The sequence below is a fragment of the Emys orbicularis genome, chromosome 13 (assembly GCF_028017835.1).
Source record: "Emys orbicularis isolate rEmyOrb1 chromosome 13, rEmyOrb1.hap1, whole genome shotgun sequence".
Classification (NCBI taxonomy): Eukaryota; Metazoa; Chordata; order Testudines; family Emydidae; genus Emys; species Emys orbicularis.
The window spans coordinates 13901478-13917075 of NC_088695.1; the positions used below are offsets into that span (position 1 = coordinate 13901478).

Consider the following 15598-nt stretch of genomic DNA (forward strand, 5'->3'; position numbering starts at 1 on the left):
ATGTCCAACCGAACAACTGTGACAGAGTTCCTTCTCCTCGGATTCTCTGATGTTCAGGAGCTGCAGATTTTGCATTTTGTGAGGTTTCTAGTGATTTACCTGGAAGCCCTGGTGGAGAATCTTCTTAACTTCATGGCTATAGCCTTCGACCACCACCTTCACACCCCCATGTAGTTCTTCCTGATGAATCTGTCAATCCTGGACCTTGGCTCCATCTCTGTCATTGTCCCCAAATCCATGGCCAACTCCCTCATGAACACCAGGTCTATTTCCTATGCTGGATGTGTTGCCCACGTCTTTTTCCTCCTCTTCTTGTTGGGAGCAGATTTTTCCCTTCTCATCATCATGGCATACGACCGATATGTCGCCATCTGCCAACCACTGCACTATTAGAAAATAATGAGCAGCAGAGCTTGTGTTGAAATGGCAGCTGGTGCCTGGATCAGTGGGATTGCTACATACCAGGAACACGTTTGCATTGAGCTTCTGTGAAGGCAACATGGTGGATCAGTTCTTCTGTGAGATCCCCCATCTACTCAAGCTCGCCTGCTCTGACTCATATCTCAGTGAAGTTGGGGTTCTTGCATTTAGTGCGTGTTTAGTCTTAGGCAGCTTTGTTTTTATCATTGTGTCGTATGTTCAGATCTTCAAATCAGTGCTCAGAATCCCCTCTGAGCATGGCCGGCATAAAGTCTTCTCCACCTGCCTTCCTCACCTAACTGTGGTCTCCTTGTTTGTTTGCACTGCCATCTTTGCCTACCTGAAACCCACCTCCAGCTCCCCATCTGCTCTGGATCTTGTGGTGGCTGTTCTCTATTCCGTATCACCACCAATCATGAATCCAATTATCTACAGCATGAGAAACAAGGAGATGAAAGATGCCCTGAGGAGACTGACTAGATGTAGGTAATTCACCAAGAATTAATTTTCTGTCTTTCTCTAATAAAAGTTGGCTTACTTAGTGTACGTCTTAACTACCCGCCGGATCAGTGGGTAGCGATCGATCTATCGGGGATCTATTTATCGCGTCTAGTGTAGACTCGATAAAATTGATCCCCGATCGCTCTGCCGTCGACTCTGGAACTCCACCACAACGAGAGGCGGAAGCGGAGTAGACGGGGGAGCAGCAGCGGTCGACTCGCCATCGTCCTCACGGCCAGGTAAATCGACCTAAAATCACCGACTTCAGCTATACGCTATTCGCGTAGCTGAAGTTGTGTATCTAAGGTCGAACCCCCCCCCCCACTATAGTGTTGATCTAGCCTTAGTATCTATTGATTAATGTCACTTATTTCCATGACCACACAGCTTGAACACAGACAGGTCTGATTCTGATCTCAGTTGCACCAATGCAAATCCAGATTAACTCCGCTGATGTCACTGCGGCTCGGGTGATTTACACCAGTAGAAAATCTGGTCCAGTTGTGGAGTTAAATTGGTGTAATTCTGTGCGCAAGAAGAATCAGACTTTCATTCTGTGCGAAAACAATATCCGTTACACTGCTTAGCCACTAGCACCCATTCCATGGCCACTGAAAACAATGATGGCAGTTGTCTTGCTTTTGTGCATAAATCAGGAGTGGCTTCGTTGGAAGCAAAGGAGTCAGACTGGTGTAAGACTGGGGTAGGTGAGAGAAGACATTGCTGGTAAATCTTCAACACATCAGTGTTGTTCCATTGACTCTGGTGGCGCTAAAGCAATTTTCAGCATCTGTGGATCTGACCTACTGCCTCCAATGGACCTGTATATCCATTGCCACAAGCTGGGGACTGGGCCCATTGTCTTATAAACCACCATTTGTGGCCTAACCACTAGAGGGGGACAAGGAGCCAGACTGTGTTAGCCTGGCTCACGAGTACATTTGGGCATGTGAGAAATGGAGAGACTGGCTAGAAATTACAGGGAGGTTTCTAACCACCAGCAGGGCGAGGTTCTGGAGCAGCCTTTGTGGGGAGCAAATGACTGAATTAGATTGAAGAGCAAGATGGACACATGTCTGAGTGTGAGTGTATAATGGGGCTGCTTGTGAAGGTGGGGGGCCAGTCTCAACAGCGCTGGGGCTCATTTGCTGCATATGTCTTTTGGTTCTGAAAGGTCATGCTTCAGGGTTTCATCTAGCCACTGGCAGGTGTCAGGATGGGATTCCTCCACCCCAACCAATATATTTCTGGGAGTTTTTTATTTTTTTAATCTCTGAAGAATCGGGGCGGCCCAACTGGAGATGGGCCAATGGGTGGGATGTGCCGGGGCTCTGAGGTGGCACTGAGCCATTATCTCTCACTCGGGAGCTTGGCTGGCTTGGTCTTGCTCACATGCTCTAACTGATCGCCATATGTGGGTCAGAAAGGAATTCCCCCCCCCCCCAATCAGATTGGCAGGGACCTTGGGGGAGGCGGGGTTTGCATTCCTCTACAGCATGTGGGTGCAGGTCACTTGCCAGGATTTTCTGGGTGTATCTCAATCATTTCCCTGCCATTGCGGGGGCTTCGGACACCGGTGCCCCTTGGTCTCTCCTATTCTCTGCCGGTGGCACAGAACCGTCTAGTCTCCTGAGGGCTGTGACACTTCGGTCTAATTTCAGTTGTTGGATTTGGTCTGTGGGTGTCGGCTGGTGTTGGCATACAGCATGTCAGACTGGATGATCTGATCGTTCCTTCTGGCCTTGAAATCTATGACTCTGTGACTTTATGGATGTTCATGGACGGGGAAGAGGAGAAGGGGCCACACAGAGAATAAACACCAGTAGAGTCCATGATGTTGCATTAGTACAACTGTCTGTGAAGCCCTGTCCTCCTGGGTGAGGGAGGTGACTCCAGCTCAGATGAAGCCTTTGACCTCTGCAGCTGTGCAGTGTCACTGTATAAACACGACCCATGGGCAGTGCGTGTTATGAGGCCCCTCTGTTCCCCACCTAGAGGATAGGGGGCTGTTCCAGTGGCTGTCAGCAGCCTGGCTGTTCAGCTCAAGCTGTAGAAGCTCGTACTTTGGGCCCTAGATGTTTCTGGTTGAGTCCCCCGGGTGCCAGCCTAGATTATATGGTGACCCTCGCATATGCGCAAGTGTCCTGAGAACTTCAGGGGACCTTATTCCTGCACTCATCAGAGGCTGATGTTGCCTACTAAGCTACTGGAGAACAGCAGTGGGAGTGAGACCTAAGAGGGGAGGGACTTCTTAGTGAGATCAGGGGCAGGTTATTCCCGGATCATCTCAGACATGCACATTCCTAGTCCCTCTGCACCCTAGAGACCAAAGATGCATGGCATGAGCAGGGGTGTGTGTGTTGCTCTCAGCTCAGGTTGGTAGAGGTGGTCAAACTTGACATTGGGAAATGGTTTTCTCAACCTATTCGTGACAAATGCTCCTATGTTTTTAGCTGAGTTAAACAATCTGCCAATGGCTTGGAAAAATCTTGCCCCGCTCTTCCCTTGACTTGGTTGGCCACTGACGCTTTCCCAGAATACTGGACATTCTGGTACTTCTGGGAATGCTGTGGCCCCGCCCCTGCCTGCATGGGTTTTCATAGACTTCCCCAAAATCTCCAATTGTTCATGTTTTGACAAGTGAGAAACAAACATTTTCACAAAAAAAATTCAGAAAACTGATTTTTTCTGCCTAAATCCACCCAAAAAACATGAGTTTTCAGTTTTCCTATGTATATATTTGATGCATCTGTGAAATATATTTGAGTATACCTGAGACTTTCTATGAAAATTTTATTAATTGAAAACACAATTTTCCTCTTAAAACAATTTAAGTAGAAAATTTCTGACCACCCTTAATTGGAAAATGAGCTTTAAGAAAGACTGGGGAATGCAAATATTGTCCAATAATACAATAATTTCAAAACCATACACTCTATTGCATCTCTGCTTATTTCTCTTTCAGAAGGGTAGCTGACAGATGGTAAAACTGAGTAAGCAGCAAAGCTGATAGCCCACAGAATTTGCTTTGTACAGACTAGTGCCTTTAAATTCAAGGTGAGATTTGAACCAAGCAGCCAAAATCTATCTATCCTGACATGGAGGACAGGTGGACTTGGAGGAGATCAAGAGGACCAGAACCTCTTGCTCTAGCACCATATCTGGTGTGCAACACTGCTGCCAGATTCAGCAGACCTAGATGTTGTTCATAAAGAGAGTCCACAGGCTCAGTTCAGTGGCAAAGGTGCTCAGCGAGGTTTTTTGTCAGCAAAGCAGGGTGGGGATGGCTTCAAAGCACGGTGGGGGAGGGGAGATGTGTATGGGAATGCAAAATGCTCTACCAGGAGGCCAGCACCTTTGTAATAGCTACCATGGTACCTGGAAATGGAATGGCAACTAAGGTGGTCCCCACAAGCCCTATGGGAATAATGAGAAAGGGGAGGAACTCACTGGGAATCAATGGAGGGGTGTGTGAAATGGTGTAAATCCGGAGAAGATGTTTGGATGTGTCCCTCTCCTATGACTATGGAGGAGCAGGCTCAATGGCCTATGGAAAGGGGTGGACAATTGGGTGTACTGTGTATGAGGTGTTTTGCTGGAAATGTACATATTACTGGGGGCACAATTACACCAGCCCATAACCATCTATATGCTGTTATACGGACTTTGGTGCACAAATAGATCTGTAAATCTTATTGCTGTAAATAATCGAACCAGGGCATATGGTCTGATTCCATACCAAGTGGTTAAGTTGGTTTGGATAATAACCCATTTATCTGTGGACATTCAATGGATATGGACAAAAGCACGCAAAACCTGCAGGGGCAGCTTGCTGCAGGCGCCAACAGTTGGACACACTTACAATACACACTACAGGATGGCGCTGACAAAATTTTAACCCTAGCAAAGGAGGAGAAGCAGTGTTTTGGTGGTGGCTCGGATGTTGGACCATACTGCAGTGGTCAGGACTCGGTGTTGCTGTGGATTGTGGATTGTTAACTGTACTTGTGTTATGTTGCATATGGAGATAACCTATAAGTAATGTAGTAAGCCCTCCCCACCCCACAGTGTACTAGACAACCTGGACCCAACCTTCTCAGGCCCACTATAATGGGAAGTCTGGAACACTAATTGGAACAGGTGTGGTATGCCCGTATGAGAGAAGGTGCAGGGCACTATACTACACAAGGGGCAGTGGGATAAATGGAATATCAACACCTTCCCCCTTGATGCCTGGCCCTATCAGGAAATGTGTCACCATATGTCCTATGCTTTTCCAGGGATACCTGGGCAGGAGGATCCCAAAAGAAAAATAAAAAAAAGGGGTGGAGTGTTAGGATATAGATATTCAGGCCTGTCTGCAAAGGCCTATACTTTAAGAATTTAGGTGTATTCTTATCACTTAGTTATAGAGGTATAAAAGAAAGAATCAAAATCACTGTCTGCTGGTCTAAGGGCCTTCTCTTACTGCGACAGTCTGAGGCCCTGTTCTTAGGCTAAGCCTTTGGCTAAGCAGCAGAGGCAGCCATAAGCTGGGAAGCGAACGGTCACATCCTCACATTCCAAACTAGTCACATTGAAATAAGGCAATCCGAACTATTATCTCCAGAGAAAGGGAAGAGCCTAAAAGATTTAAAAGAAACTTAGTTTGATAGCATCCTGTCTGGCAAGAACTCGCTTATCAACAGTTGGGATGTGAAATCCTAATTTCTGTATTGTTCTATCACTGTTGTCTCCACAAATGATTGGTTAAGGTATAGCTAAGCAGAACTCAAGTTTTACTATATAGTCTGCAGTCAATCAGGAAGTAAGGGGGGAATGGGAACAGGGAATGGGGTGCGGGAATTGGAATCATGTTTTGCTAAGGGTGGGAATGGGAATGGGAACAGGGACACAGGCAAGGCTCTGTGGTGTCAGAGCTGGAAAGGGGGACATTGAGGAAGGAAACTGGAATCATGCTTGCTGGAAGTTCACCCCAATAAACATTGAATTGTTTGCACCATTGGACTTCGGGTATTGTTGCTCTCCGTTCATGCGAGAAGGACCACAGAAGTGAGAGGGTGAAGTAATAAGCCCTCTAACAACAAGGTAAAGGCTCAGTCAATATAACAGGGTCCTGTGCCCTCAGCCGACACAAAGATATCCCCCCCCCATGACTTCTCCTTTTTTACATTGATAGAAACAAATCACATATTACACTCCAGACGTTGTTAATTACCAGCCCTACACCTTGTACCTGCTGGGTCAAACAAAACATCCTCATCCATTATCCTGTCCTGCCCTCCTTATCTTACAAGGGGTCAGTGTGCTCCTGTATCATCTCTTGGGAATTTGTTTATGAAGTTATTTGAGAACTCTGGGTGTTCTTGTACCATCCTCTCCAGTCAGGAATGTGCTTACTTGGTAAGTCAATATCTGGTGTGTTACTATTCTGCCAAGGTCAAGTCTGCCTTGTTTTGCAGTCTTTGGTTCATACTATTAGTTATGCCTAGGGCTCTGGCAAGGCCTATACTGACTGCAGCTGAACCCTGGCTGTTGCCCTTGTCCTTCCCTCCACAGCCGTCACATGATGTACTGAGGAAGAAAATATCCAACCGAATCACCATGACTGAGTTCCTTCTCCTGTGATTCTCTGATGTTCGGGAGCTGCCAATTTTGCATTTTATGGTGTTTCTAGGGATTTACCTGGCAGCCCTGACGGGGAATCTTCTCATCATCACAGCCATAGCTCTCGACCACCATCTTCACATGCCCATGTATTTCTTCCTGATGAATCTTTCCATCCTAGACCTTAGCTCCATTTCCATCATCGTCCCAAAGTCCATTGCCAATTCCCCCATGAGCACCAGGGCCATTTCGTATTACGGATGCATTGCCTAAGTCTTTCTCTTCCTTTTCTTCGCTACAGCTGAGCTTCCCTTACTGATCGTCATGCCGTAGAACCGATACATCGCCATCTGCCAACCACTGCACTATGAGACAGAGAGTTTGTGTCCAAATGGCAGCCAGTACCTGGATCAGTGGGGTTCTCATTTCTACACTGCACACTGGGAACACGTTTGCAATAATCTTCTGTGGAGACAATGAGATGGATCAGTTCTTCTGTGAAATCCCCCAGCTCCTCAAACTTGCTTGCTATGACTCATATCTCAGTGAAACTGGGGCTATTGCCTTTAGCGTGTACTTTGCCTTAAGCTGCTTTATTTTTATAATTATGTCATATGTGCTGAGACTCCCCTCTCAGCAGGGCTATCATAAAGCCTTCTCCACCTGCCTTCCTCACCTCATTGTGGTCTCTGTGTTTGTTTGCACTGCTAGTTTTGCCTATATTAAATGCACCTCCAGCTCAATCTCATGTCTGGATCTCATGGTGGCTGTTTTTTATTCCGTGGTGTGTCCCATGATGAATCCGATCATTTATAGCAAGAGGAAAAAGTATATGGAAGCTGCCCTGTGGAAAATGACTGCATCAAGGCTATTCTCCAAAAAATAAAATGGCCATATTTCTCCCATGACCATCACCTCATTCTGTGTTTCTTAAAAAATATAATCAACTGTTGACATAATTGTTTCCATGAGAACATAACGTGCAATCCGCTTAGGCACACTGAGGTATTTACACTGGTAAATATCTAGAAAAAACTCCACTCAGGTCAATGGAGTTACTATAAATTTACACCTATATAACTAAGATCAAAATCTATCTATCTGTCTATCTAAGAACATAAGAATGACCATACTGGGTCAGACCGAATGGTTCATCTAGCCCATTCTCCTGTCTTCACACACTGGCCAATGTCAGATGCTTCAGAGAGAATGAACATAACAGAGCAATTATTGAGTGACCCATTCTGTGCTGTCCAATCCCAGCATCTGGCAGTCAGAGGCTTAGGGACACCCAGAGCACAGGGTTGCATCCCTGACCCTCTTGGTTAATCGCCATTAATGGACCTATCTTCAATGAATTATCCCTGTCTAGCTATCCATCCATCCCCCTACATACCCCTCCATCTATTGATCAATTGATCAGTGTGAGGCTTTTGTACTGCCACCCATCACCACGGTATCAGAGAACTTTCCACATATAATCAGTTACCATATCAAAGTCACACATGGGGTCTCTGCCTCTTCTCCTTTCTTCAGGTTGGGGAGTAAACATTCTGCCCCTGCCACAGCCCCGAGGCCAGAGAAGCTCTGTGCCCCCACTACCGACCCAGGTCTGGAAGAGCTGTCAGCCTCCACTATGGCCATGGGGCTCAAGGTGACAGCTGCTGCCCCGGCGGCAGGGCTCTTTTCTATAATGAACCCCTGGCTTTAAGGAACAAATGGCTTGGATCCCCAGGGGTTCGTTATAGCGAGGATGTACTGTATTGGTTGGTTGGTTGATTTGGTTCTTTATTCCACATGTTTTTGGTGGGTGGAGGTTTGGGAGGGCGAGGTATGTTTGATTAGATGGGAGTATCCATTTGATGTCATCAAGTAGTGGGTACTACCAGCTCGGGTCTCGGATCGAGCACACGCCTATCTTCCCCAGGCTTGTGGTTCTCTAGCAGAGACAAGGGCCTCCCTGACAGGACTTAGGCATCTCCCATCGGCTAACTCAGGCGCCTCCCCTCCTAGCATGCTGAATTTTGTGGCTCCCGTTCTTAGGTGTCCGTCTCCCCCTATCTGTCATTTAGGGAGCCCGGGGGGCTGACTCAGGCTGTGTGTGACCCTATTGTTGTCCCAGTGATTTTATAGGTGCCTAAATGTTAGGTGCTGCCACACTGCGAGTCACGATGCCTGGATCTCTTTATGGATCCAGGCCCTGGGGGGTATTTAGGCAAACCCTCCCTTGGCAGCCTGTTCCAGAGTCCTTAGAGTTAGAAAACTTTTCCTAATCTCTAACCTAAATCTCCTTTGCTGCAGATTCAGCCCATTACTTCTTCTCCTAACTTCATTGGACATGGAGGACAATTGATCACCATCCTCTTTATAACAGCCCATAACATATTTGGAGACTGTTATCAGGTCCCCACTCAGCCTTCTTTTCTCTTCCCAGTACGGCAACTACCATTGAAGAAATGATCAAAAAGCAGCAACGTCCCTTGTGCCATATGCTAATCCATATGATGGGACACGAATACAATAAGGCTCAGAACTTCAAATCTATCAAATTCCCCAAGTAGCTTTGAAAATTCCGTTCAATGGGACTGGACATCCAATTAACCTTGACAGCTTTTACCAAGGCCAGTGGTGGATTCTCCATCTCTTGATGTCTTTAGATCAAGATTGAATGCCCTTCTGGAACATGTGTTCGTCAAACATAAGTTATGGGGCTCAAGACAGGGGTAAATGGCCTGTGATCTGTAGGAGGTCAGAAGACTCAAACTGGGTGAGCTAATGGTCCCTTCTGGCCTTAAATTCTATGAATATCCTGCAAAAAATTCCATTGATGGGACTTAGGGTTCAGATCCCCTAGGTACCTTTAAAATTCTAGACTAAAGCCTGTTTTCAGTCTCTTGTTAATTTGTTCCTTAATTGAGAGCCCTGGAGAACTAAATCCTTCCTTTGACCTATAAAGCAAGTGCACTTCTCCAAGGCAGTGTGTCTGACACCTAACCTGGAGGCCTCATGTCTAGGGCGAAGACAGGACATTGGTCTAAAAGCAGAGCTGTGATTTTTTTAAGTGGCCTGAGGAGTTAAACGCAAGTTCCCAAGGACTCCGTTAACTCCATTAGGCCCTAATCCAGAAGGGAGCCACAATGTTCACTGTTGGACAATATACCCGCCAACAGTGCCTCTAGGACAGAATGCAGGAGATCTAGTTTACTGGAACATATTCCTGGCAGAGGAGGTATCTAGGTAGCCGTACAGAAGCTGTTTGGGGTGGGGGGTGGGGGTGGTGAGCATGGTGTGTCGAGATAGCTGGCCATTCATTTGGTTTTAAGATGGATAATCCCCATTTTGTGTGACTTATCTCCTGTCTGGTACTGACACAAAATCAGATGTGGTTTTGTCCAGTATCATGGACAAGAGTCGCATGCAAGGTCACACTGGCTGGCGGGGACACGCAGGCAGGGCCACAGCTTTCCCAGAAGTACCAGAATGTCTGGTATTCTCAGGAATGGTGGGTGAGGAATCAGCTCTGGGCCATGAGAGGGGGAATCTCAAAGAAGAGGGACCGAGAACGTGCGTGAGGTGGAGGGTCGTGAGAGGGGAGGGAGGGGATTAGGGGCTGGGGGGGTTGTTTGCGGGGCTGGGCTGTGTGTAGCAGAGGGAAGGTGACACCCAGGGACTAGAGTAAGAGCGTTCAGGGGGTGGAGGATGTGGCAGAGGCTGGAGTCAAAGGGCCTGAATCTCCTCTCCCTTTAACCAGACATACTCCAGTGTAACACCATGGAATTACCCTGAGAAGAGTGACGGAGGAATCAGCCCCATTGACTCCAGTGGGGTTACTCCTGATTTACACCAGTGTGACTGAGAGGGAAATCAATTGACTGCAGTGGAGTTTTTCTAATAGTTGGTGCATTTTGGTGCTGATTTATTGTCCACAGCTAGAGATCAAACCGGGGCTCAGATCCTCACACCAGGATCTCCAAAGCTCAAGGGCCACCTCAGCAGAGTGCAGTCCACCCACTGGACCTTGGGGGGAAATAAAGTGATAGCATTATTAGCCACAGTGTTTAGTTCTCAGTTAGGAGCATCAGCCTTTGAAGTGCTTGGAGTCGCGCCAAATGGATTGCATTGTGCATGTGCATGGTGAGAGGAGGAGATGGTTGAAAACTGTTTCTGACTCACAGCCCCATAGCTGCTGAAAGGAGAATGTTCTGGCCAACAAACCTTAGCCCTGTGACTTAAAATCTAACCCTGGGCAGAAGTCTGTGACTAAAAACAGAAGGCATCTGCCTCTGTTGAAGGGTTTATAATTGTGTGGAACTGTCACTTGAGCACAGCCGAAAATTGAGAAGGTGCTGAAACTATTTTTGAAATGAAACTAAATAACCCATGCACAAGCTCACTGGGAGGTGGGGTGGGGGGGAGGAGTAATTGGGGATGGAAGAGTTGGTGGGAAAAGGAGAGAGGTGTTTTGGGGGCAGTGAGAGGAGGGGTGATTATGGCAAGCTGGATAAATGAGGAGGGTGGATAGGAGACGGGTTGGGGGTTAGGAGATGGGGAGGGGTGGGACACTGGGAAGGGAAACATGAGGATGAGTGACAGCAGCCTGGGGGAATATTGGGGACAGGGGCACCTCACAGCCCCACATTCCCCTCCCATGTCTGTGCCAATAGCTGGGGGTTCCCAACCCATCTATGGGGGTCCAAACCTCCCTGCTCCCCTCACATGACCTTGGGGGCTTTGTCCTTGTCCTTCTGGGGGGCTTAATCTTCTACCTAACCCCTTCCCCATGTGTGCAGGTCTAGGGAAGTGCCTCCTCTTGGGGTGTGAAGCTGAGAAGAGGCACATGGGGAGCATGCACTGACAAAACCATGAAGACCCTGCTGGCACTGGGGTGACTGGTACGAGTGGAGCAGTTCACACTTTCAGGCTGCACCGTCTCCTGGAGGGGTTCTCGCTCAGCTCAGAATAGCTCATTAAGATCAACAGGCCACTTCTCTGAGTGTCCAATGTGGCATAAATGAATCCAACTTTGTGCTGCACTTATGGAGAGGTTCTGGGGGTGGATGTGAGGGGAACCCAGACAGGCACAGAATACAGCTCCCGTCCAGAAAAAAAAATCATGGTGGTTCTGAAAAGAGGCTTTTGCTTCTCTCATCCTCCATATCCATTGCTATCTACAGCTGAAACAAGGACCACATACTCCTACCAACATTTTTCTTTCTCTTCAAACAGCTAGGAATTTAAATAGCCAAAAATTTCATTGAAACAGAGTTAAGGTCTCCCAGTGAGAGCTTTTGCCCATCCAGAAGGACCAGTTCAGCAAAACTCAAGCTTCTGAAAACCAGGACATACAGAATTAAGGTAAGGTAAGGTAAATGCCCACATAACCTTAACTCTGCCCCCTTTGGGCAATGCCCCACAACACCCGTAACACCCACACTCCTGCTCTGCCTTGTCACTGCAATGGACAGGTGCTACCTGTGCTTTCCCTATGCTTGAACACTGGGCCTGCTTCCCCCACAGAATGCCACATGGGTACAATTTAACAACATCCCCTTTTACAGCCCCCTCACACTTGTACACAGGAGATCACCTACACTCTACTTCCCCCTATCCCTCATTAAACCCACAGCCTGCTCTCATATCCCCCCTTACCACTGGGAAGATGACCCCAGGGCCCTGCTACTGACATGACCTACACAATTCTGTATTGAAACAATGCAGACAGGACCCTCAAGTGACACGTGCACCTCTTCCCTTTGGTCTCACACATGGGGTGCGGGGGTGAGACCAGGTCTCCCCATATTACAAACACAGTTCTATGGCACTCCTCAACTAATCCCCAGAGCTCCTCATATCACAAACGCACCATCCTTCTCCCTCCACCATTCAAGTCAGCTACAGCTAACACAATGAATGCAGCTAGAGTTTAATACAGAGAATTCCATGGGGCTATTGTCAGCTCCTGGGGGCAGAGTTAAGGTTGTATGAGCATGTATATTAACTCTCTATTTCTTGGCTTTCCAAAGTTTACATTTTTCTGTACAACACAATATTCTGGAAGGGTCTGAACTATCAATGGGCAATCTTAAATCTGTGTTAACAAAGGATTTTGCAGGTTTTTTTGCCATTTATAGTTAGATCGATCAATTGATTCTTATCTGATTTACACTGGTGTAAATCTAGAGTAACTCCACTGACTTCAGTGAATTTATTCTGGATTATTACCACTGTAAACACAACATTTTGTATAAAAAAGATTGCACATCACATTTCTATGGAGACAATAATGTCACCATTTGATTATATCTGTAAGGAAACACAGAATGAAACCATGGTTATGGGAGAAAACTTGAAATTTCATTTTTGGTGAATAACCTCCATCCAGTTAGTATCTTCAAGGCACCTTTGATCTCCTTGTTCCTCATGCTGTAGATGATCGGACCACACTGCTACAGACTGGGACCGAGTGGCTAGGCAGGCAGTTCTGCAGAAAAGAACCTAGGGGTTAAAGTGGACGAGAAGCTGGATATGAGTCAACAGTGTGTCCTTGTTGCCAAGAAGGCTAACAGCTTTTTGGGCTGTATAAGAAGGAGCATTGACAGTAGATCAAAGGAAGTGATCATTCCCCTCTATTCAACATTGGTGAGGACTCATCTGGAGTACTGTGTCAAGTTTTGGGCCCCACACTACAAGAAGGATGTGGAAAAAATTGGAAAGAGTCCACCGGAGGCCAACAAAAATGATTAGAGGGCTGGAGCACATCACTTATGAGGAGAGTCTGAGGGAACTGGGATTATTTAGTCTGCAGAAGAGAAGAATGAGAGGGGATTTTATAGCTGCTTTCAACTACCTGAAAGGGGGTTCCAAAGAGGATGGATCTGGACTGTTCTCAGTGGTAGAAGATGACAGAACAAGGAGTAATGGTCTCAAGTTGCAGTGGGGGAGGTTTAGGTTGGATATTAGGAAACACTATTTAACTAGAAGGGTGGTGAAGCGCTGGAATGGGTTACCTAGGGAGGTGGTGGAATCTCCTTCCTTAGAGGTTTTTAAGGTCAGGCTTGACAAAGCCCTGACTGGGATGATTTAGTTGGGTGATCTAGTCCAACCCCCTGCTTTGAGCAGGGGGTTGGACTAGATGACCTCCTGAGGTCCCTTACAATCCTGATATTCTAGGATTCTATGATTCATCAAAGGAGGCACCACAGAATAAAGCACACACACCACAAGATCCAGACCTGATGGAGAGCGGGAAGTGGGCTTCACGTAAGCAAAAACAGCAGTGCAAAATAACAAGGAGACCACAATGAGGTGAGGAAGGCAGGTGGAGAAGGCTTTATGCCGACCCTGCTCAGAGGGGATTCTCAGCACTGTTTTGAAGATCTTAACATACGACACAATTATAAAACCAAAGCAGCTTAAGCCTAAGAATATGTTAAAGGAAAGAACCACAGTTTCACCAAGGTACAGGTCAGAGCAGTCCAGCTTGAGTATTTGGGGGATTTCACAGTAGAACTGACCCACCATGTTGCCTCCACAGAAGGTTATTGCAAACGTGTTCCCAGTGTGCAGTATAGAAAGGAGAATTCCAGTGATCCAGGCACTGGATGCCATTTGGACACAAGCTCTCCTGTTCATTATAATCTCATAATGCAGTGGTTGGCAGGTGATGATGTATCAGTCATACGCCATGATGGTTAGAAAAGCAAAGTCAACTGCAGTGAAGAAGATGAAGAGAAAGACTTGGGAAGTTCATCCAGCATAAGAAATTGACCGGATGTTTAATAGGGATTTGGCCACGGACTGGGGAAAGTGAGGGAGATGGATCCAAGGTCCAAGATGGACAGATTCATCAGGAAGAAGTACATGGGGGTGTGAAGGTGGTGGTCAAGCACTACAAGGATGATAAAAAGGAGATTCCCTTTCAGGGCTACCAGGTAAAGCCATAGAAACAGCACAAAGTATAAAATCTGCAGCTCCGAACCTCAGAGAATCCCAGGAGAAGGAACTCAGTCACGGTGGTTTGGTTGGATATTTTCTTCCTCAGCACATCATGTCCTGCCTGTGGAGGGCAGGATAAGGGCATTGCTCAGGATTAAAGTGTCAGAGGAAATGATCCTGATTCTCTTTCTGTAATATACCCTAAAAGAATTTGGTGTGTTTAGCCAAGCAAAACACCGGCTGAGAGGGGATGTGGTCGCTTTCTATAAATAGATCAGGGGGATAAACACCAGGGAGGGAGAAGAGCTATTGATGCTAAAGGACAGTGCTGGCACAGGAACTAATGAGGATAAGCTGGCCATGAGAAAATTTAGGTTGGAGATGCAAAGAAGGTTTGACCCCAGCAGAAGAGGGCTGAACTAGGGCTGACTTTTATTCCTTAAAAAAACAACAACACGTTAGATACTACTTTTCAAAAGAAAATGCAAATAGGACTCCTGACCATAGACAATACTATCTTATACATAGGTTTGGCAGTATTTAATATATATATATATATATATATATATATATATATATATATATATATATATATATATAATTTTGACTGACAATATTGATGTTTATCATTAAGCATTTTTTCATTTTTATCAGTTTAAATTTTCACAGTTACAGGAAATTATGGAGGGGGTCAGACAATAGTTATTTAATGACAGTGCATGTTGAGATTCAAAAAGTTAAAATTTGAGAACTATGAAAGCACAGCGTTTCAACATGACATCAAAATATACAAAGTCAATATCCTTAAATCAAACACTCATAAGTTCTCAAGCAGCCATTTTCTTCCTTTGCCTCACTGGAAACGTTGATTGTTGAAATAAATATTTTTTCGCTGGTTTGTGTGTGTATGGTGAAATCAACATTTGCAAATATTTACTCATAAAAATCTAATCCTTCCAAGACTACTTATAGAGGTAGCAATTGAAAGAGGATAGCATAGGCAAGACAAGACCGTACCAATGAACTATTAGTTTAGTTATCCTAAAAGATTAAAGCAGTGGTCTGCATTGTGCATAATTCTCATTCAAATGTTGCACATGAACAAGAAATAATAACAAGAGTGTTTTTTCTAAAA

The 15598-nt window shown here is 46.1% G+C and overlaps 1 protein-coding gene and 1 pseudogene across 1 annotated transcript; one reads left to right on the plus strand and one right to left on the minus strand.

The window, feature by feature from the left end:
• LOC135887725 (olfactory receptor 14A16-like) lies at nucleotides 1–910 on the plus strand (annotated as a pseudogene).
• A 12746-nt stretch (nucleotides 911–13656) lies between these two features.
• LOC135887469 (olfactory receptor 14A16-like) lies at nucleotides 13657–14199 on the minus strand (the record flags this gene model as incomplete). Its single annotated transcript, XM_065415219.1, has 1 exon — nucleotides 13657–14199. A coding segment is annotated over one exon (543 nt), but the record flags the coding sequence as incomplete, so codon positions are not given.
• Between the last annotated feature and the right edge of the window lie 1399 nt (nucleotides 14200–15598).